This window comes from Triturus cristatus, chromosome 12 (assembly GCF_964204655.1).
Source record: "Triturus cristatus chromosome 12, aTriCri1.1, whole genome shotgun sequence".
Lineage (NCBI taxonomy): Eukaryota > Metazoa > Chordata > Amphibia > Caudata > Salamandridae > Triturus > Triturus cristatus.
The window spans coordinates 614,780,945-614,805,825 of NC_140595.1; the positions used below are offsets into that span (position 1 = coordinate 614,780,945).

Sequence of the window (24,881 nt, forward strand, 5' to 3'; positions counted from 1 at the left end):
TGCAGCGCTGATTGCGCCACCCACCAAAGTAGCCTTCCAAACCTATCCCAGGCCTCTGCCATTGCAGGCCCTGTGAGCGCAGTGTTACTGCCGCTGTGACTTGGCACCTAGAGTGTGTGCCATGTCTGTGACCCTCCTTTTACTACATGTCAGTCACCCCTAAGGTAGGCCCTAGCTAGCCCTATTGGCAGGGTGCATTGTAGGTAAAAGGTAGGACATGTACCTTAAGTATGTGACATGTCCTGGTAGTGAAAAACAGCCATTTTGGTTTCTCACTACTGTGAGGCTGCCCTCCCATAGGATTGCATTGTGGATTCCCTGATAAGTGTTTCAGTGGTAATTCCTGATACGAGAGGAGCAGCGTGGTCAAGCTTGGTATGTTTGGAATTGTAATAATAAATGCTATGCAATGGTGTGTGCAGATTTATTAGAACTATTTTAGAAATGCCACTTTTAGAAGTTGGAATTTCTGTGTGCTATGTGTCTGCCTGCCTGATGTGGATTGCATGTCTGGCTTTGGAGTGACAGGGCTAGTGAGGTGTGTGTGGCTCCAGGAGTGGCAGGGTGAGTCAGCGCTAGGCTGAATAGGGCATCTGCATTTGGAGTAGTGGGTGGAGTAGTCCCCTGACCCTGAATAGACCTGTGCCTGCCTATGTGAATGCTGGCTCCGCCCCCCTGTGGTGTGTCTGATGGCAGAGCCCCCATCTCACAAAGGAGGGTATGAGCACTGTACACAAAGTGCTCCACACTCCCCAGAACCAGTTAGAACTGGTTCCCCCCCAAGACCTGTGCCAGGGCAGACAAAGACAATGCTAGTATAAGTACTGGGGCTGTGACCCCATAAAAGGTGTGCTTGCTTGTGCTGCTGGGGGACTTGCTGCTGTTGGGCCCCAGGAGGAACCGTCACAAGGGCTTGCCTCCCTGCTGGAGGGCCCTGTGAGCTGGCCTGCTGGGCCCAGCCTTTGCCCTAGGAATTATTGGGGCCTTAGCGCCTCGTGGACGCTTTATCTTCTCTGCAAGGAAAGTGCTGGCGCTGTTGCAGCGGAGGAGCGGCGACAACTTCAGAGGGAATCCCGACGTGGGGATTCCCCCCCATTTATGCATCTGAAGCGGGTGCCTACTCCGCTGTTTCTGAGTGCTTTTGTTTGGAGCCCACTCGCATTTTGGATGTATCTGCAGGCGGGAGCCTATCCCGCGTTTTGAATGCCAGGAGTAGTGGGAGCCCACCCCGCATGCTGGTGCCTACAATTATGTAGCGGATGCCCACCCCACATGCTGGTGCCGTTATTTGTAGAGCGGGTGCCCACCCCGCATATGTGTGGTTTTTGGCCGGAGCCTACCCCGCAGATATGCTCAACTGAAAGCGGGAGCCCACCCCACATCTGCCGAGAAGGGGAGCCGCCGCCGCTACAAGCGGCAAGACCGGAAGTCAGGCAGCCTGCCTGGTTGTGGGTGGGGCAGAGGAGAAGAGGGCCCGGAAGAGAAGCGTTGGCCGAAAGACAGGCAGACTTGTGTCTGTGATCCAGGAAGCACTGAACGCTGGGACGTATGCCGAAGAAGACGGAGCCTTGATGGCTCCCAGTGCATAGACCTCCCCCCCACCCGCGAGAGAAGTCCTGGCTGAGGGCTGCGTGCCCCAGAAGGAGAGTCCAGTGAGTGAGGGCTGAGTTTGGTATTGCCTGTCACAGCTGCACTGCAGTTGCGGGCAGCTGCAATGTGAGGCAATCTGGTTCCCTGAGAGGGACCTCCCGAGGCACATTGTCGGTGCCTGGAGCCATGCGGGCGCTCCCGGAGGCACTGGTAGTGCAAGTGCTGACTACAGCGTGGGGCACATTGTTTTCAGGGCCCAGTGAGGGTCCAGGGGGCACAGTAGTGCCAGTGCTCATTTGGCCTGTTTTGGTTTGCCTCACAGCTGCGCCGCCGTCGCTGGCAGCTGCACCGTGCCGGCCAGTTTATTTCACTAGTCCAGAGTGGGACTCCAAAGGCATGATTAGTGCCAGGGCTCATTTTGCCGCAGCTGCCCCACCGGACAGTGTGCAGCTGCAATGTTTGGGGGCCATTTCTTTTATTAAGGAAGGGGTGAGTTGCACCCCACGCCCCAGCGCATCTGCGCACTGGGACTTCGCTGCATTAGCAGCTACGCCATGACTTTGCAGTACATAGGGCATTTGAGCCCCAGCGAAAGGCCAGTTGGTCTGAGGTCAGTTCAGTGTGGGCTAGGGTGCTGCGTGCACCTATTCAGTGTTACTGTGGTGCACTGTTTATGCCCAATGGGATGCTTACTGCATAATGTATTTTATGCCTAAGGTGATATACGTTGATGGTTGCCAAATGTGATTTATGCACCTTGATTTATGCATAATGTGTTTGTGCTAGTGAGGCCTATTGCGTAATGTGTTTTTGCATAGGAGGTTATTGCATAATGTGTTTATGCTGGTGGGGCCTATTGCGTAACATGCTTATGCTAATGAGGTTTGGGCCTAATGTGTTTAGGTCTAATGTGATAATGCTGAGGTCATTATGGTACCAGCAGTTACTGGTTGTTTAATTACTTGTACTATCTAATGGTTCTGATAGTGGTCTGATTGGCTGTCTTGTATATAATCCCCTGTGAATATTGCCCAGTGCCAGTTGGCACAGTGTATATGTGTAATTATGATTCTAATGTGTTTATGATAATACAAAGGCTATTTTTTACATAACCTTGTGTGGAGTTTCTTTTGTGGTGTGCCTAGTGTGTTGCTGGTGTGTGTGTTGCGCAAACGCTTTATACATTGCCTCTGGGATAGGCCTGACTGCTCGTGCCAAGCTACCAAGGGGATGAGCAGGGGTTATCTTCAGCGTGTAACTTCCTTGCCCTGACTAGAGTGATGGTTTTTGCCTGGCTGAGGCGCAAGCCCTAGCCAACCAGAAATCCCATTTCTAACATTAATGAAATTGGTTTATTATTTTATTTTTCTTTCCCGGGCCGAGTCTTGGGGGCAAGGCCTAATCAGTGACAAGCTGCAGGAGGAATGGTGCACACTGCTGTTAGTGAACATGTCAGTTTGACTAGCTGTCTAAGGACGGCCAAACTGACATGCGCACTTAGTGGTCTCACACCTGTGCTGCATTGCTGGATTGGAGACAGGAGGCACAGACTCCCAGTGTCTCTGATAGAGCAAATCCAGGGCACTCAGGCCAATACTGACACGGCTCTCATGCTGCCAACAGCATGAAAGCAGCATCTGGATTGGCCGCAGGGGAATCTGGGAGCCTGTGCTGCAGTAAACTGGAGCCAGAGAGGAGCAGAAGAGTGGCGACATGGCGGCCAGCAGATAAGTTCTTTTTTTGTGTTTGTATTTTTGTCGTCATCCCTCCCCCGCCACTCTGCCCTGAAACCAGCCGCTACTGCAAGCGTGGAGTGTTCCAATTAGAACCCTTTGCTATTTGTGTTGGGGTTTACGTTGTATAACTGAATCTGAGATCTGATGTGGCTGGGGGAGGGATGTAGTAATTCGGGCCTCACTGTACAAGCACCCATATTTATAGTTTTGGGCAGACGGACATCAGCCAGTATGCCCAGTATTTCATGCTTCAATTAGTGAAATGTTGAAGTTGGGATTCTAACCAATCTATGTAGACTTTTAGGTACAATCGTCTTGTGAAAGATATTTATGATCAGTACAGAATATACTGATATAAAACAGGCTACTGCCACCCTTCGGCCATATCTCACAAATGTCTACTATTATCACAATTTTAAACCACTGAATAAGTGTTCAAAATAGGTTCATGTGCTGTGTGATGTAGGTGTAGTTAGAACTACATAATTGCTAATTGCAGGTTTAAAGTGGGATTTTCATTAGAAAATCATTTTGAATGTATATGTTAATTTAGGAGACATGAAAATCCTACCTTGGCGTTTAAATTATCAACAGGTATACAACTGCATTTTTTTTAGAGCAATCAATTAAAAATCGGAAAAATTGGCAGGTCCTACCTCTGAGCCCCATACTGTACACCATGCAAAACGACCTTCACACATCACTACTTTTTGTTGGAGCAAAAAAGTGGGAGAGGTGTTATCTACAGACCAAAGGCAACTCTTCAGGCTCAGTAAATACTACGAGTTGTAATTGTATGTATATAGCGCTTACCACCCCTGACGAGGCATTGAAGCGCTAATCAGAGTTATCAACCAGAGTCTATGATATTGAATTTTAGCATTTGCATAGCAGATAGTCCCTCACAACCCTGGAGGGCCAGTAGCGCCCCCGAAAGGACCAGTGGGGAGGCTGCAAAGTCCTAAATATATGGGTGTGCGTATCTATCTATCCATCTATCTATCTATCTATCTATCTATCTATCTATCTATCTATCTATCTATCTATCTATCTATCTATCTATCTATCTATCTATGTATATATATATATATATATATATATATATATATATATGTATGTGTGTGTGTGTATAAGGCGAATAAATAGGAGTCAGGCTACAGCAGCGGCAGCAGACGAGTGCGCGTTTTAGGTTGAATAAGTAAAATGGAACCATTGCGATGGTAGTGTCAGCCAAAATATTCAATCATCCAACGCCCTGTGCAGTTTGACAACTCTTCCAATCGAAGCAATGAAAGAAACACAATATCAGGGGCATGTCCAGATTTTACTATGGATAATAAACACACGAAGCTCAGACAGTCAAGTATTCCTCTGAATGTTCAAGTGACAAAATTATTTCTAATAAATGGAATATGTGTGCAAAGAAAAATACATAATACGCAGAAAAGTGCAAAGAACAATGCATGATACGCAGAAAACTGCAAAACATGGATAAAGAAGCGATAAAGCTCGACAATAGGGCACTGTGTTACCCCGCGCTGGAAATGCTCGGTGTGATAAAGCGCAGCCCTTGTGAAACAGGTGCAGCGCTCAGATTTAAAGTATGTTCAAAATTAATAAAAATTGAGGTGGGGGAGCAGCGCCGCGCAGAACAAAAGAAAGTTGCCATACTTAAAGAAAAAGCGCAGCATGCTTCACGGTAAGTACTCGGTATCAATGTAAAAAAAAAAAAGTTAGAAAGACAGGACATACAATAGCCCAAGTGGAAGAGGACAAGTCCTGTGTGCGATCCATGGGAGTCAACAATTGAGAAAAAAGGTGGGACAAGCAGCAACCATTATCCGATTAGAAGCAACACTTCTTAAAAAACACTGACAAAAGCCAATCAGATGCTGGAGGCAAGCTGTAAGCCTATAGACTCAATACAGCATGTCAACAGAAAGCAGTATATCAAATTAAAACACAAGAAAAGTTCACATCTAGCCTGCTTATTAGCAGATTGTTCTCAAATATTAACCTGTAGGTTTTCAATATTGCATGGGTGCAGTTTTTTTAATTTTAGAAATTCTGATTACACCTGAGAACGTGTGACAGTGGCTTCCACATGTGCCCCTGGATTGGAAATATTTAGCAAAATCCAATTTTATTTAAAAATATACAAAATGTGCATATTTATGTGAAAAATTCACAGTGAAAAATGCAATACTTTTTCTTCTTTTATTCTACCCCTGTGCGCCCACAAACTGAGGATGTTCACTTTCCCTCTCACCATGGAAAACAATTTACTCACACCCTTGATGTGTAAATCTCTGGCCTTTTCCCAGGTCTTTAAGAGTCAGAAAACAGACATGAACATTTGTGGTTGTCACCACTGTAGTGGTGTGATACCAGACTATGCTGGACTAAATATCGTCTGACAAAAATAGTATGTCTTAAGTGCCATTTCAAACAAATATTGCCTCATCGCAGTTAACAATATAAAATCTAAACCAAGCGGAACGCTATTTTTGTAAGCGATACTTAGAACATTATATTTACTTCAGACAATATTTTTGTCAATGATATTTTGACATACACCCTCAAGAACTCACAATGTTTTTCTAACATCTGTAGGAAGTCTGTTTCAAACTTCCGATTCTGTGACCACAAATTCTCTTTCTAAAGTATTTGCCCTGCTGCTGTATTTTTTATGTCTTTAGCTTCGCTCCCCTTTTTCCACTCTCTTTGTCTCTTATTTGGGGTATGGTGCATGTTTGCATGTTGTAGAAGCCAAATGTTGGCAATGTCAAATTTGCATAATTGAGCTTGATTTTTGCGTTGCTGACACTCCTCATACGGCTGTATTATATGTAACTTAGTTCTGTACAATTGTGGAAAATGTTATGTTTATGCCACTTATGCTAACATGTTTTGTTTATATGGTGGCACAGTTAATATATGGCTAATTGCTGAGTGTAAATATGTATTGTACCGTGATCTTAAACCCCTGTGTGGTGGAATTTGTGACATATAAAACACCAAAAATCAGTGCTGATAGATCCATCCTGTAACCACTGGCTAATATTAAGCACTGAGCAGTGATAATTCTGAATGCGAATTTGTCAACCCACTATTACCATGGAACTCGCGCTCAACCCCTAAAAAGCAGCTAGCAACTTACTAACCGATGCAACGTGGGCAACCATTTACAGACCAAACAGAAACCGCACACAACTTTAGAAAACGTAATTCCTCTGTCCCTCGAGATGATTATTACACCAAACTCCCTCCTCACTAGATGTTGCACAGCTCTCATGAACACTAACTACCTTAAAAAATAACATTGTTCTCAATACTGAAAAACGCAAACTGTATTTGCACCCTTTTTCTGGCCCTATTTGTGCTAACCTAGATCTGGCAAAAATCAGACAAAGACTTGTGGGATGTGAATTTGTGCCCGATGTTAATACCAAGGGGTAGATTTATCAACACTTTGCACCAGTGCAAGGTCACGCATGTGATATAAACTGGTGCAAAATGTTGATAAAGTATTTACTTTCAAGCACAAGCCTTTTTAGGTCGAGCCTAGGCCATAGAAGATCCATACGACTCTCTCCAAGTGCTTCTTCGCGTCACAGTGGAACTTTACAATTTCCACTGAGGCTGGAGCCCTCACTCTAAAGGGCTATCGGATGCAATGAGGCAGCCAGTAAACAAAGGTCATCACAAAGGTTGTCCTTAGGTTAAAACGAGATTGAGCATCCAAGGATACATCCAGAGTTGTCTGCAAGAACCAACTGTGGTGTAAGTGGCAGCAGCCTGTTGGTCAGCATCTTTGCCAAAATTTACCATTAAAACTGATCAATGAAAAGCAGAAGGGACATTATACTCCAGGCCTCATGCATTTTCAAGGTCCCCCTTTCCTGCTGCAAAATTAATTTATAGATTTTAAAGCAAACCTAGTTGTTTTTTAATGATGACGCAGCCGTGCTAAAGAGTTACATTTTAGGGACCTTCCAGCATTCTGTACTTTGCTCTACATCCTGCTGACACATGACAGTGATCACAATAATCAAAGAAGGCTTTTTTTTTTTCATATCAAATAAACCATAATGGCGAGTGGGCATTTTTAGGAATTGTAGGTTTTGGTCTGCTTTGGTGATGCTTCTCGTTTTGAGCTTCCGGTCGGGTTTGAACTGTATTCAATGTAGAAAATGACCATTATATGGTTTTGAAACTCATGAAATGTCATTGATTCAATACGCAGGAAACTCAGTGGATTCGGGTGGGTAAACAACCCTGACCACGAAACCGTCACTCCGCATGTTGTTACAATGCGGTTGTTACAACGACCGCGTTGTAACAACGCTTTCCATAACCCCGCAAGTCGTAACAATGACTTGCAGAGGGGGGAGAAGGTGTTGAATTTAAAATCCAATACCTTCCCTACTCTTCCGCACAGACTGGAGTTGGAAAAGTAAATTATACTATTCCAACATCCAGCGCCCCCCTCCGCAAGTCGTTGTCAAGATTTGCGGGGTAATGGTATGCGTTGTTACAATGCGGTCATTGTAACGCCCGCGTTGTAACAACATGCGGGGTAACGGGCTGCAGAAAAAAGAGGCACATTCCAATAGAGAAATTTTAGGAAACGGTTTTGAGTAGCCCAGTCACAGCTTTATGGATGATATCCAGAGCTACGTGATGATTTAAAAACACAGATGCCTCTTTAGCTCCAGCTGCATTAGGGCTGTTTCCTTCTATAATCCAGGAAGATGCCCTCCCTGAGGATATTGTGACTTCTCCATGCACCCAAACGAATATGCCTCTTTTTTCCACAGCCCATTACCCTGCATAAAGCTGTGTCTAGGCTACTCAAAAACGTTTCCTAAGAATTGTCTATTGAACTGAATTTCTAGCACGGATAATGAATGTGGCCAAGCCTCGCTCATGAGTCTTTTTGGGTGCTCTCCAGTTCATTGGCTCATGCTATGTCCTTTCCAACAGGTTAAAGTTTGTTTTTGATCTTCATGTTACTATGGAGACAGCTGGATGGATTAGAAAAGCACAGCCGCCCCTAAGAGCAATAGTAACTCTTAGTGCCTCAATATAAGTGTTTGCGCCCAGTTCAGAATTCCGAGTAGTGATCAATTAGCAAACACCTGCCCCTTTTCTGAAACATATTTCATCAGAAAAAGCTGGCACAATTGCCTGAAGAACAAGCATTGGCAAAGCCTTTAGGTTTCACCAGTGGCGTAGCTCGGTCTTTTGCCGCCCGTGGTGGTCCCAGCCTTTGATGTCCAGCGGCGTCCGCAAGAGCAGGGGGGATGGGGGTGCTTGCAATCGATTCCTGCTATTGCTGCCCTGTGTGGCTGCAGGTCAGATGGGGGTAGAGGCTGCCAGCCCCAAAACTCATGCCACCTGGGGTGGAGCGCCCCCCCAAACCTCCTGTGCTACGCCACTGGGTTTCACCTATGCAAGGTGTATTGGCTTTGTCAATTTTTTTACAGGTTACAGAGCAACTAGACCTGCTGTGCAGCATGGCTTAAAGTAAAAAAAAAAAGCACTATCATGCAACCAGCAATGGCTGTTTCATAGTGCTTCCTTCCCTTTTAGACCGTGGTACTCATAGTACGGCCCGGCAAGGCCTTCCTTGGCGGCCTGCGGACCTTTCAGGTAATGTACCAATGGCCCCCGGAGAGAGAGAGAGGGTGGAGAGAGAGAGAGAGTGGAGAGAGAGTGCAGAGAGAGACTGACTGACTGAGATACTGACTGACTGAGAGAGAGACTGACAGAGAGAGACTGACTAAGAGAGAGAGACTGACAGAGAGAGAGAGACTGACAGAGAGAGAGAGAGACTGAGAGAGAGAGAGACTGACAGAGAGAGAGACTGACAGAGAGAGAGACTGACTGACTGACAGAGAGAGAGGCTGACTGACTGAGGGAGAGAGAGACTGACTGAGAGACAGAGACTGACAGAGATAGACAGAGACTGACTGACTGAGAGTGAGAGAGACTGGCTGAGAGTGAGAGAGACTGACAGAGAGAGAGACTGACAGAGAGAGAGACTGACTGAGTGAGAGAGACTGACTGAGTGAGAGAGACTGACTGACAGAGAGAGAGACTGACTGACAGAGAGAGAGACTGACTGACTAACTGAGAGAGACTGACTGACAGAAAGAGGGAGAGAGACTAAGAGAGAGACTGGCTGACAGAGACTTACAGAGAGGCTGACTGAGAGAGAGACTGAGTAACAGAGGGAGACTGACTGAGAGACTGACTGAGAGAGAGAGAGACTGACTGACTTAGAGAGAGAGAGAGAGACTGACTGACTGAGGGAGAGAGACTGACTGACTGAGGGAGAGAGACTGACAGAGAGAGAGAGGTTGACTGACTGACAGAGAGAGACTGACTGACAGAGAGAGGCTGACTGACAGAGAGAGGCTGACTGACAGAGAGAGAGAATGACTAACTGACAGAGAGAGAGACTGACAGACACTGGCTGACTAGGAGAGAGACTGACTGAGACTGACAGAGAGAGAGACTGACTGGCTAACAGAGAGACTGACAGAGAGAGACTGACTGATTGACAGAGAGAGACTGACTGAGAAACTGACAGAGAGAGACTGACAGAGAGAGAGAGAGACTGGCTGAGAGAGACTGACTTACAGAGAGAGAGAGAGAGCGTGTCTGGCTGACTGAGAGAGAGAGAGAGACTGACTGACAGAGAGAGAGAGAGAGAGACTGACTTACCCAGAGAGAGAGAGACTGTGATGAAATTGGTGTCAAAGTGTGTATGAAGCTATGCAATGCCCCTTAAGATGGCTATTGTCTGCTAATAAAAATGTATGATCAAAATGTGCTCTTTGTAGTTACATCTGATTTTCAAATACAGCATTGTCGTGTTGTCTAATGTTTTGAAACGGGCTTACTTTTTTTTTACTCTAGCTCCGCCCCCCCCACTTACCCCACCCCCCACTGACCCCACCCCTACTGGTGCGGCCCTAGGCCACAAACCATACTGTAATTTTGCCCCCGACAGAATGTTTGTGAGTAAAAATGCTTTAAGACCTGTTTCAAAGCAGCCGGAGTTGCTTTTCAATATGTCTAAAAACAGTGCAGGTGGGTTGAACAACACAAGGGAGAAGGGTGGGAAACAGCGGAGACCAGAAGAGGGTTTGTGTGAAACAAGGGAGCGCTGCACAATGATGTAATTGCAGTACTTTCTCATAATGCATTTCATTTTTGCAGTTCTATATAGCGCAAACTCATTTCAAAGGTATTGGAGTGCTTTACATGAGCACCAGTTACATTACAAAATAACACATTGATTTTCTTTTGATTGGCATAGGGAGATTAAGTGATTTGCCCAGAATCAAAGGATGTGGAGCAGAAGCCGAGACTCGAACCTGGTTCCCCAACTCCAAAGTCAGTAGTTCTAGCTGTTATGCTACATTCTCTCCTCTTGCTCTTTGCGCTATTGTCCATTCAGGAACAACTTATGGAGCATTTGCAGATACAGTGATTTCACACAGTACAAAACATAATGGACCGCGCAAAAATAAAAAAATACTTTGTAAAATGTTAATTTGCCAGTTTTAGCAAAATGGCACCAGCCGAATTGGGTGTCTAGATCTGGAGAAGGTGAAGAGAAGCCTGAAGGGGAGGGTTTTGTTGTCTCTTGCTTCGCTTGAGATAATGGACTTTCCATCCTCCACTGAAAGACGCGCTCACTTGCCGCTTCAAGCATGGAAATAGACATACAGTGTAGCAGGGTGTGTCTTCTGACAACATCTTGTCATGGTGTTGTGGCTTCCAGGCACAGCAGAGTGGTCTTTAAAGTTCTCTGGCACTCTGGAGTGATTAAAAAATTATAATTTTCTAAAAGAAACACAAAGACGCTGCTGGACGTGATTTTTGGAAGACATTTATGGAGTCTGAAAAACATTGGAGACCACAAGTAAGTATTTGCTAAATGGACAGAAATGGTCAGGAATGACAACACAACCCAGAGCGGGAGGAGGGTGTGGGTGAAGGAGAGGAACTGCATAGAGATGCACTCTAGGTGTGCATGTCGAAAAGTAGGAGAAACAAAAGAGTACCTGGAGGAGCCAGTGGAAGGACACTGGCCACAGGAAGCAGTACTGTTGGAGAAGAACACAAGGCGTAGCCCAAGGAGGAAGCATGAGAGGAGTGGTGCTGACCAATTCGGTAGCAAGGAAAGAAGAATGATGTTGAACCGAACCAGTGGTAAGTAATAGGTTGGCTCTAAGCCCGTTTTAACCTTTGTTTCATTTAGAAGAGATTTTGCAAGCACAGCGCAAGCGCTGTACAGGTGAATCCTAAAAATGGTCACAGTACGATAAGATATGCGTTTCTCTAGTGTGCATATTATGCCTCAATCTGACCTCACTATCTCAGAAACAATATGCAAATCGCACTTCTGCAAAATAACGCACCCGCAGTATCATTATTTAATGGGTATTCCATATCAGCACATAATAAATGAAAAATGGTGGTACATGCACTCCTTAGAAAGTACAGAAGAATATATTCAAGAAGGTAAATTAACTTTGAGCGTGGGATCAGGATATCACTTGCTGATCCAACAGCGAATTAGGAAGAAGAAGAGAGCTTCACCCCAGGGGTAACATCCCCTGATTGCATAGCCGAGATTCCAAAGGGAGAAGCAATCCAATGTTAATTCAAGAGTAGAAGCAAAAGCAAAACTCAAGTCACATGGTGATATTATTCATCACTGTGAATGTTAAAATTTTATGACTGTTAGACCCGGGATCCCTGGTTGGCTGAGGTAGGTACCTTAGGTAAAATAGAGACCCTCAGTTCCACGTCAAGGAAGGGACGGACACCTTCTGAGATAGCCCCCGCTCACCCCCTTGGTAGTTTGGCACGAGCAGCCAGGCTTATCTTCAAGGCAAATGTGTAAAGTATTTGCAACCACGCTCACAGCAACCCAATGATGACACCACAAATGGACTCCACACGAGTTTCATAAAACGAGTATACATTTTATATAAAAAGATATATGATAAGACCACACGAAATAAATCCAACATATGAGTATTTGTAATATTCCTCCTGGCCGGTTGTTATGCCAGCCAGCCCTTGCAAGTTCTGACGATATTAATGATCACTTCTAAACATTCCACTGTAGTCCAAACACAATGTTATGCAGTTCGTCATGCTAGAATCAGGCACTGTGCAATGTAAAAATAATGCAAGGCGTAACGCAACAATCAGGCACTTGGCAATGTAAGAATAATGAAATGCATAATACAACAACCAAGTACTTTGTTATGCAGAAATAATGCAATGCGTAATACACTAATCAGGTTGTTCGTTATGCAGGAATAATGCAATGCGTAACACACTAATAAGGTAGTTCCTTATGCAGAAATAATGCAATGTGTAATACGACAATTAGGTACTCTGTTATGCAGAAATAAGGTAATGCGTAATACACCCCAGCACCGATCACGGTGCCTCAGGTGGTCTCTCTGCCACTCGTGCTAACTCGCAGTCAGCCTCTGTCAACAGTTGCCCCCAACACTGGTATGGTGTAACAAAAAGTGCAGCTCCGCACTCCGGCCGTGGTACTGCCACTCCCTTGGCCAGTACAGGCCGCGATACGAGCCGAAGCAGAGGCTGGCACTGCCGGAATGAGAGAGGCCGAGAGCGTCTCCCTCCGAGCCTGCACCCCGCCCCAGGCGTTGACACACGTTACCTGGGGGATGCAACCTCACTCCCCTCTCCTCTTCCAGCGACTTGGGCCCCTGATGCAATTTTTGTGAAATCCGGGCAGTGGCACTCGGGCCCTCCCTCGACGAGGTTGGCTCAAGGTCCCGCACTGGCTACGGGGGGCTCAGGCTGGCGGCTCAGCTCCTCAGGGGCTGCCGGTCCGGGCCGCTACTGCTACGAAGATCACAGGCTGCAACAGGGCACAGGCACACAGCGCCGCTGAGACTCATTTGAGCTTCGGGTGCATGATCACAGAGCACCCCTCACGAAGGTCTCAGGCCGCACAAAGCACACGCACACAGCGTCGCTGATTCTCACTTGGACTCCGGGTGTGCACGTTAACAAGGCAATCCTCACAAAGGTCTCAGAGTGCACAAAGCACACGCACACAGCGTAGCTGAGACTCACTTGGACTCCTGGTGCACGATAACAAGACAATCCTCACAAAGGTCTCAGGCTGCACAAAGCACATGCACACAGCGTCACTGAGACTCGCTTGGACTCCAGATGCCCACGATCACAGGGCACTCCTTACAAGGGTCTCAGGCTGCAAAAAGCACACGCAAACAGTGGCGCTGAGACTCTCCTGGAAACCTTTGTGTTCCCGAGTTTCCGGAACAAGGAGCCAGCTCACCTCGGGCCCTTGGGAATAAGTTACTTCAGGACACAGCACAGCAAAGTTCTTTCAAGCAGGAGGACACAGCACAGTCCCTATAGCCTTTCCTTGGTTAAAACAGCAAACTACAGGCCAGCCCCAGAACCCACAGCAAGGGTCAGTCCTTTCCTTCAGTCTCTTCAGTCGTTTCTTCCCTGGCAAAGGTTCCTCTTGACCACTAAGTAGCTCCAGTCTTGTTCAATCTTGATCAAGCCATTCTCCAAATTTTAGGAGCTTTAGCTCTCATAGTTATACCCCTAAATGGCTTTGAAGTCTTTGTGTTCAGGGGGACACTGACCCCTGTTCAAACCAGTTCTGGGTGCCTCCCTGCCAGTGACACCTTTTTCCTTTGATTAGTGGGGGTCTGGACTCTCAATCACTCAGCAGGAGATGGGACCATTGTTTTATGGCAGCAACCCAGGCCTCTTCACCTCTAAGGGCTACTCCTCCCCTACACTCCAGATGTAGGTCAGCCTGTTGCTGTGTCACCTCCTCCCCTGGGTCAAGACATTCTCCAGATCCTATCACTTTCAAATCCAGACAGTCAATCCACCCACAACCAGGCAGAGACACACAGAAATGTTAGAGCACAAAAACCCAGTCACTTCTAAAGAGTGGCTTCTAGACACACAATGCAAATATCACCTTCATAAAAAGATGTGTTATTACATTGTGAGTTCAGGCATACTAAACTTCACCTCTCCATCTTACGCCTTTGGGAAGATAGGCTGGAAAACATATTACACAGCCTCCCCATTCTGTCCTATGGGCAAGATGGCCTTTCAACAGTGAAAAACGAAATGGAGATTATTTCACTGTCAGGACATGGGATACACCTTAGTACATGTCCTACCTTTCACATGCACTGCACCCTTCCCAGGGGGTACCTTGGGCCTACCATAGGGGTGTTTGATGTGCATAGAAAGGGAAGGGTAAGGTCTGGCAAGTAGGTGCACTTGTCAGAACAACATGGCAGTTTAACAAACTGCACGCAGGCACTGCAATGGCAGGCCTGAGGTCCCTCTTTAAGGCTACTGGTGTGGGTGGCACAATTAGTGCTGCAGATCCACTAGTAGCAATTGCATTACCAGCCCTGGCACACATAGTGCACTTTACTAGGGGACTTTACTTGTAAGGCAAACATACCAATCATGGACAACCAATTACCATTATACTTTATACAGGGAGGCACTTGCACTTTGACACTGATCAGCAGTGGCAAAGGGCCCAAAGCATCTAAGTTGGTAACACCATGTCAGAAAAAAGGTCTAGGGGGAAATCAAAAAGTTTAGGGAACTTAAGCCAAAAAGGGCCAAATCCTACAATGACGTTGCAAAAACAGCAACTTGAGTGAATCATGCTTATGCAAACCCAATGCAGTTCGGGCAAGCCCTTCATCAGGGGAAATTATATCGCCATGGTAAACAAACAGGATGTTGGTGTCCTTTTCAACTAGCATGGAAAGTTCCCAAAATGCATTGGGTTTGCGTAAGCATGATTCATCCAAGTTGCTGATTGGGTGACTCTGTCTTCTACTCTGAATTCATAATTACGCTCTAGTGTAGGAAAGTAGGATCTGCTTTTATTGTTACCCCCACTTTTTACCTGGTGCTAAGAAGGTATTGACTAGTTTGACTGGGATCTGCTGATCAGGAACCCAGTCTATCTGCTTTCTCCCTTATACTGGTATGTTCAGTACTTAGGTACATCCCAGATTGGATACTGGGGTACCCCTATCAGTCAGTAGTATATGGTACTATGGTACCCAGGGCATAGGTACCCCAGAGGTCCCCTATGGGCTGAAGCATGCATTATGTCACCCATGGGAGACCATTCAAAATAGAACTACAGGCCTGCCATTGCATCCTGTGTAAGCTGGTACTAACAGCACTTACTAAAGATATAGATTTCCTATATCTAGGGTCACTGCACTTAAAACCTATCAGTCACCCTATACCAGGCCTTAACAATCCTGAACGCAGGGTGCTTGGTTCTAAGGATGAGGGTGCCCCTGCATGAGCAGGACACCCTTACAGGCTCTGGAGTCCATTTTCCTGGGGTTTAAGTGAAGCAGCCATATACTATATAGAGGGGCACCACGTAATTACCCGATGATCATCTCTAAATCGGCTGCAACGAATCCTATCATGTTTGCTATCAAACATGTTGGAATCATACCCCCACACCATAAACGGTGTGGGAGGTATGATTCCAAGCACTGGAAGAGCCCTCTGTTAGTGTCTTAGTGTTCCCGGTAACAGCCTTCTAGAACCAGACAGCACAAAATTGTTGCTGCCGACCAGAGACACGATTCTGCCCTCCTGCTGCGGAGCCAAGCTCAAGCAGGATAAGGCAGAACAATAGGCATCCTTTCACAAGGTGGTGTGACCACCCCCCCAGACTCGATTTAGTGAATTGGGGCTGGGTTGGTGCACTTGCCAGCACCACTCAGTCTGTATGAGGGGCACATTTGGTATCCCCACGTATAGTCCAGTTCAAACCATCTCTAGGAGCCGTTGGTTCCTGCTCTGGTGCAAAACTGGACATAGGACATGGGAGTAACCTCCTCCCTGTCGAGACCCTCCCCTGGGAGGGTCCCCTGAATCGTCCCAACCTTTTCTTAAGGGTACTTAAGGGCTTACCTGTGAGTGGGTCCCTAGATTCGTTGTGGGACCAGATTCAGATCAGACAACACTTCTTTTTCTACCGTCTGGGCACTCTGGATTTTGCTGGACTTCGTTTGGGCTCGACTTCGTCTCCCTTCCAGTCTGCTGTATCGTCTGTGCCTGTGCACCATACAGGAACCTCCCAGGCCTGTGGGCATCAAAGACACCTGAAGGAATCTCCCATGAAAAGAAGGAGATACTTGCCTACATTCGCAGCCACCATAACTAAGTTGACCGGACTGCTGATCCTGAGCTCCTCCAGACTCCAAAAGGTTCTGTAACACAGGTGGTGATTCTCCACAGATCTCAAGGCCTGGCCTGCCTTCTCACCAAGTTTGAGGCCAGTATCCCTTGTGGGGGCTGCAATAACCGAACCCCTGTGCACCGCGTCAACTTGCAGTTGCAAAGGCTTGTTGGTTTCCTTCCAAGAAGATCTTCGGGCTCCAAGTAGCCCCAACCTCGAGCATCTCCAGTGATCAGAATCTCTGGCTACACCGCATCGTTTTGCATTGTGGCCTGCATCCTTTGGTGAGCTGCTTGAGGTCCTCTCTTGACTCCAGCGTCTCCAGCCTGTGGGTCCATTTGAGGGTCACCCTTGTTTCTTTTGGGCTCTTATTACTGCTTGGGGCCTGCCCTGACTCCCCTGCTTGTGGTGAGTCCCCTGGACCTTGCTGGTCCCGACATTGCACCTTCTTTGACTTCTGTGTGGGTTGCGTTTGCCAAGGGTTGTTGGTGCTCCCTCCAGACACTGACTCCTCAGCATTCGACATAGAACGTGGGACAACTCGTGTATGGATCCTAGTCCTCCTCAGTGTTGCCTGGTCCTCACAGCTGCAGAACCAAGGTCTTTGTCAACTCTCCTGCAACACTCGACATTGGTGGGCATTCGTCTTTCAGATCTCCTGGTCACTCCTGAGTGACATAGACTGTGTCCCCTCTGCTTGCGGGTACCTCCCAACTAGAATCCCACTTCAGATTCCACCATACAATTTCTCCTTCTTCAGCAGCAGCACTTTCCTGAAGTCCTCCATTGTGTTTGATGGCGGTTTCCGGCACCACTTCCACATATGCACCCGGCTTCCCTGGTGTAGGTAACATGGATACTAGGGTATCCACTGGTGGGGTGGCTCTCCAACCTTCTGTCTTCCACTGGGTTTCTTCATCTTTAAAAATCTAACCTCAACTTACATGTTGAGTTGTACGGAGCACGCGGTCTTGTACCCACCTCACACACACTCCACTGTGTATTCTGTGCTATTTACTGTATTTCTTTGCGAAGTCTTGTGTGCTTTGTGGTTATCTCTGGGTAGTAGATATCTAAACACGGTAGAGAGTATTACAAATACATATTTTTATAAATACCATGTGTGGTTCTTGTTCACTTAATCTACGCTATTAGATTGCATTCTGGTAAAACAAGTTGCTTTACATTCCTTCTGGACTAAGCCTGAAGGCTGCTCTCCACAGCTAACACTTAGAGGGATTTTTAAGGTTGTCTAAGAACTCTTAAATCACCATACGGGTTGTCTGGACTGGTGCAGGGTGCCCACTTACATTAGTGGACATCATATACCAGGCCAGCTTCTCACACTTTGGTTCTTCTTAGTCCAGACAACACTTCCAAGTCCACTCATTTATTGTATATATGCTTTTGGACTTTGGAACAGATATAGCTATATGTCTCATATTGTAAATGTAACCGGAGTGAAACTGGGTCACCACTACACCTTGGCTATATGCATTTGACAAAAAGGGAAATTATGTTGTGCAGGGTTGCTCCGATCCCCTTCTGAAGATGGAACTAGTATGAAGGAAAGTGTGGAAAGATTAGATGTATAGCAAGTAAATTGTACCAGCTCACTATTTGATATATCAAAAACAAGTTGGATTCTGCATACGTACCTAGTATCTCTGCCCCTGTTGCACATTTCTAATGGACTGTGGTCCCCTTGTCTACCGAAATCTTGAATTGATCTGGGCCCAGTACACTTGATGCTGACCTGAAATGGCACTACAAAATAAAAGTCACTGGCAAGAAAAACATGAAAAAATGAATTGTAATACATTTATATTTTGAAATGCAATTTCAAAGCACCAGATAACCAACCCCTACACCAGGAGTGCATCTAGAATAAACTAGGCTGGGGAGGACAGCCATGGCCCCCCTATTAGCTCTGCCACTGCTGAGCACAGCCTTTGGGCATGTACAGTGAAGAACCTGCATTCAACCATAACCTTAATGTTTTTCCATTATTAAGAAAAACAGAACAAGTTAGTTACTTTCAATCACACTCTGTCTGATGAATACTTCTAACCGCAGGTTCCTCACCTTGTCAATACTCCCAGGTGCCAGACTGGATCCGGAGTGTTCTTCTCAGCAATTCGCATGTGCGCTGGTAGATGGCGTCGTGCAACGCCACATTTGGTTTGTCCTACCCTGAAGTGACATTGGGGCCACATATAACTGCCACCCCTACTCATCTACATCAGCTTCTTTCTGATATCTGTCTATACAGTCAGATGTGCAGCCTTTCATGAATCAGATTTTACAGTGTGCAGATCTCTAAAATTGAGACCTATTTTGATGTTGAAAAGTGCTCAGTCTGCAAAATAGGGAAGTACGAGCATGGGTGAGGAATCTACAGTTTGATAAAGTATCCACTAGAAATGGGCGTTACCAAAGATAAGTAGCTTGTTATTCTGATGACTACATCTAACCTCAGATTCCTAACCTTGTGAATAGATACCAAAGCAGTGCCTACTGAAGTGGTGGGTCTGTGGAATGGCTCAGATGAAAAAAGTCCTGCAGGACCGAATGGGAAAAATATCTCTCCCGCCGGACCTGGCAATACAGACAGAAGTGCCTTGTGAACATGCGAACTGTCATTTATGTTAAAGTCTGGCAGATGTCCAAGAGAGAGATTCCGCTTGCCAGTGTGGTGGTAGCAGCCTTGGTAGAATGAGCCTGTTGGCCTTCCAGAAGCCGTTCCTTAGCCAATCCACACCAGATTTTGATGCAAAGCACAATCCATCTAGAAATGGGCAGGTTTTGCACTGCTTTGACTTTCTTTGTCCCGGAGACCCCCACAAAGACCTGTTCGTCCACCCAATGGTCCTTGATGCAATTGATATAAAGGCTCAGGGCTCTCTTTGGGTCTAAACTATGGAAACTCCCTTCATCCTTGGATGGGGAAGGTGGGGCAAGAAATGCCATCAGAATCCAACTGCTCGATATGGAAAGGTGCCACAACTCCTGGAAGAAATGGTGCCCTTGTCCTCGTACTAGTTTGTCCCGAAAAAAAGGTGGTATATGGTTGCTGGAGAGAAAATGCTTGTAATTTATTCATGCAATGAGCTGACTATGAGGAACACTGTCTTCAGGGTTAATAACCTTAGAGGGCAGCTGAGAATGTAAGTACAAAGTTCAGGTCCCACTAAGAAATGACAAAACGTATTGGTAGAAACATGCGAGTCAGCCTTTTAGAAAATGCACCACAATAGGTGAACTAAACACGGATGGCTGATCAGTAAATCGTAAAAAAAACAAAACTGATAAGGCTGACAAGGAACCCTTAACAGTAGCCACAGAAAAGCCTTGCTGGGTTAAGGATAGGGGAAAAAAGTAAAACATCAGACAACTGGGCTTTTAAGGGATGGACATTCGGAGAAGGACACTAAACAACAAACATCATATAGAGTCTACCATAGATGGTTTTGGTGAATGGATGCCTTGCTGCTAAATTTATGTTCGCCACCCAGGGAGGTAGATCGAAGGCAGTTAACTGCTGTTGCTCAGTCTCCAAGCATGCAGGTGTAAGGTGTGCTGGCCTGGGTGCAACACTCTGCTGCTGCAACAAGAGAACCTCCCAAATTTATAGCCGAATGTGCAGACATGCTCAAGGGCAGATGTTCTAGATACTACACTCTCCGGGCCAAATCCAGAGGCACTAGGATGACTTAGGCTCGGTCGTTCCTGATCTTCTTTAGAACTTTGGGCAGGAGAGGTAAAGGTGGGAAAGCCTACAGCAGTTCTCAGATCCAGAAGGGAAGAGGTGTGGTGCAGCGGCCAGGGCAGCTGACTCCGGAACATGTGGCTCACGGTTCGATCCCTGGTGCCAGCAGCAGGTTAGCCCAGCACCTTGTGACTCTGGGCAATAGCTCGCTTAATCTTACCGACGGCCCCCAGCGCCGGGACACCTTTCCGGAGGTAGCTGTGCACTTTACAAATGCTGGTATTTTATTTTTAAAAAAGGTTACAAGGGAACCCTACTCACAACGGAACCAGGGAATAAGTGTTATATGCAGAAACAATGGTTCCTATGGCAACCATGAGTGTATCAAAGAATATGATATTATTATGTGCAATCGCTATGAATTACAGGGTTAAAGTGACGTCAGAAGGAAAAGAACCGATGACAACTCAATATACGGTGAAGGTAACAATAGTTTATATAATCATAGTAAAAACAGTTATTCAATTGAATGGTGCATTGTGTCCCCAGTGACATGGAACCTATCAAAATTTGTGACAAATACATAAAACGGTTTCCAATAAAGTTTTAAAGTCGTCCCTCCAGAAAATTGTATGGTGGGAGTGGTTCGCTTTATTTTCGTCTACGGCGTTTCGACCCCTATATGGATGGAGGGCCATTTGCCTTTTTCAGCAGTAGTAATTCACTGGGGATCGGCAATCCAGGATTTACACACACACCAAACTAAGTTTGCAAACTTCACGGTTTCTCTGCTTCATGCATAAGCACTTTAAACATCTGCTGTCTGCCCTGGGGCCATTGGAATTATGCAGCAATAGAGGACAAAAATAAGTCACAGTGTTGACTAAAATATGCAGCAAAAAAACAGACTGCAGCGTAATGCAGTACATTTTATGATACCTTATTATTTTGACATTCTTATATATACTAACAGCCTCTGCAAAGATTTTGCCTCAATAGTACCTGTGTAATATACAAATGCAGTAGTGACAAAGGTGACCAGTCAACCTTTGCAAAGGGCCCTCCACTTCGCAGCAACATAAGTCACAATTTTTTTGTAATTTTTGATCCGTTTGAGCTACAAACAATTATTTTGTTGAAATCATTATATTATGCAGCAGATGATGTATTTTGCGGCAAATATAATACAGCCATAATTAAGTGGAAAACATTTATAAACTAGGATATTTTGCCATTTAGGTTTGAGCTGCTCTTGTGGAAAAAGGGAGAAGTGCAGATGACAGAAACTGCATAGCTCGGAGACAGATGGCTTGTGATTCCACTTTTAAGCTTATTTGTCATATTCTGTGATCTGAAGCATATCCCACTTTGTTAATGCATTTTAATGTCAATAACTCATATTAAACCTTAAATAAACATGTGTATTGGTTGAATTAAATAACGTAATACGCTGTAACTGGTCAGTGAAGTGGCAAACAAATACCAAAAATAGGAAAGTTTTGCTCTTTCTGGCCACACCTCTGACTGCGCCCACAGACCCAAATCTCAGGTTATTCTCGCCCTCTGATTCTACGACCACAGTTTTCCTACTTTTTTTCCCCCCACTTCGACCACTGCTTCCTGTTTCTTGTGTTTTGAATGTCGAGGCCTCATGAACTGAACTATTATTGTAGCCGACTGTGGGGTTAATCACAGCAGTTGCAGATCACAGTTGGCTCAGGTGGGAGCTGGGGCTTGAGATTAGGAATCACGAACTGCATAGGGCACTTTCCCTGTGCCTCCTTACTTCACTAATGAAGCCTAGTAAAAGTACCAGATGACATTGTTCTGTGTTAGGATTTTAACTTATAAACTGCAAGTAACAAAAGAATCTCTCAGACAAAAGCAGTAACCCACTGACCTATTTACATTATATGTACTTTGTGACCTGCATGGTGCTCGTTCTTTGCAGCAGGCATTTTAACCCACTGTGGCTACCTTACTATGAGTCAAAACTTCCACTACACAAACCTCCGATCTTTCCTAATGAAGAACATTAACCACTGGAGTTATCTTGACATTTTTATTGTTGCCTGAAAACCATAATGCAGTTGCAAACACCACGCCCCCAACCGAAGTCTGCGACCTTTGTTTGCTTGGTACATGAAGAAGCAAGATTCATGTGCATCTTTTTCAGATTTGGTCTAATTACTATGAATGTAAATAACAATAAAACATACTTGCAAACTGTGACTACATGCCTGATTTTCTCCACATTTCACTACAAACTTTGCAATTGTATTTGTTTACCAGGTTTACGGTCTCACACAACAGGCGATTTGTGTAGGGCCACTGGAAAGTCCACAAGGTTGTCCCTGTCCCCCCCAGAATTTTAGTGTCTCCTACGCCCCTGGCCATATCCCTCACTACTGCTACTGCTGCACTCCCTCTTATCCTTAACTCCCACACCCGCCATCACATGTGAAGGTGAAAATGAGAAGTCAATGTCAGATGAGTGAGTATGTTGATAACTGTGCAAAACATTTTGTGACTGTGTGGCAAAGTAGCAGAAGTGAGACTTAACAGAAATGTTGATTGAACAACTGTTTGGTTTTGTAGGCATTTCTTGTTTTTTTGTATAAAAGCATCTTCCATTGAGGACCGTCATGAGGTCTTATAGTACATCATAACATACTTCTTCTGTGCTAGAGCATGATAGCACTTTTGTTATTGTAGTGCGATGTTAGAATTTTTGATTCCATCCACGAATCATAATTAAAGATGTAATTCATGATATGGAGAATTACATAATGTTGTAGTTTATATATACAAATGTTTTGACATTGGTAAGAGTTTATGGATGGCATGGGAGTTAAGGTTACGTTGGTACAACCGTGGTGGGTGAAAAGATGGTTCTTTAGATGAATGTAATAACTTTTTAGGTTTTGCACTGTAGAAGTTATCAAAACTCCATTAACCTTAACTTCCCTTTAACTTTAGTTTTGGCATAGAATTTATTTGGCCAATGTATCTTAACAGTGCAGAATATATACACTTTTTAAACTTCTTAGGTTTTTTAATATGAGAAATCGTGACAATCTTAATTTGAAAATGTTTACCTGTATTTCAATTTTTCTCTCTAAATGTCAGAGATCAGTACACCAATGCTGTGCTAAGCAGTCACAGTCTTTAACACACTTTGTAGGTATGGGCACATTATACATTACCCCACTGTATCACTATAAAACCTTGTATGTATTTACCGCTCGTCCCAATAAGTGCAACGTAGCAGTACCAAACTGCTGTAAAGCAGCCAGTCTTTTAATATGCAATATTTTATAGCTTCTACACAGTGGCAATTCCCCAGCCTTATAATAGAAAATGCTAAGTTGCAGTTTTTTCATGAATCGATAAAGTCTCTGTGTTCATTTGCTTATTGTGTTATATAAACTCATTACAACTGCTTCCTTGTCACATAGGCACAACATGGATGCAGGAAGTCCTAACACTCATATACAGTAAGGGAGATGCAGATTTGGCCCAGACCATCCCAAACTGGGTGCGGGCTCCCTGGCTGGAACACACTTACTTCCAAGACGTGCTGACGTATGGTGGAGGTCCCCGTTTCATCACGAGTCACCTCCAGTACGAGATCTTGGGGCCTGCGCTGAAGCGGTCAAAGACAAAGGTGGGGGCAGCGTTAACCTTGAAGGTTGAATTTCTAGCGTGTCAATTATGTAATATCTTTGCTGGCCTTGATAGGTATGAGTGATATCCCACCCACATCTACTGAGCACACTCCTTTATGGACCTCAGACAAGAGAAGAGTATGAGGTTACTTGTCATAGAACAGTAAGACCTCTAGGAATGCCTCATTGACCCAGATTACTTTCAAAAGGAAGTACCATTCCTATAAATATTTTTTTAAAGGTGGAATTCAGTTCACACATCACATAGAATTCAGCCTTCTTGGAATGTATGGCCACTCAGGTTCCACTCATACTCTGAGCGTGTGTGTCTGCTTCCGTGACACCCTAGAATTTTCACAGCTGAGAATTTTAAGATTAGTTATGAAAAATCAATGATCATTTCCCACAGACCGTATCTGCAACTGTTGTGCAAACACCAGCCCTATCTAGGTTACATTGCTGAAGCTATACAAGTGCCATATATCTTTGCATGTATGTATTTGTTATATAACACAAACCTTGTAGGGAAAAATGGAGTGGTGAACACGGGCAATGTACAAGAGACAAGTTCTAAATATGCAGAGATAATTCTAGTCCTGAAGAAAGTGACTTCAGTGCCTATGGATTTGAGCAATTACCAGCCCTTCTCAGAAACCCATTTCCCATGTGAGATCACAGAAGGTGAGCTAGCATGCCCGTCCCAAGACCACACACAATCAACAATCTGCCTTCTGATGTCTAATGGGCACCAAACAGAAGTAGCCTGTATTAGGGGAGATCTCATCTCTGTGCTCTGCACAGAGCAATTAGAAAATGAATTCGAATATTTGGTCATCTTTCGTTCATCAGTGATCAATAAGACAATGAGTGACAAC

The 24,881-nt window shown here is 45.2% G+C and overlaps 1 protein-coding gene across 1 annotated transcript in view; it reads left to right on the forward strand.

The window, feature by feature from the left end:
* Window positions 1-24,881, forward strand: part of LOC146776401 (sulfotransferase 2A1-like) — a 141,966-nt gene that overhangs the window by 7,402 nt on the left and 109,683 nt on the right. The window contains exon 2 of the mRNA XM_085639273.1: window positions 23,797-24,005. Coding sequence (XP_085495399.1) covers window positions 23,797-24,005 — 209 coding nt within the window. The remainder of the gene's footprint in view (window positions 1-23,796; window positions 24,006-24,881) is intronic.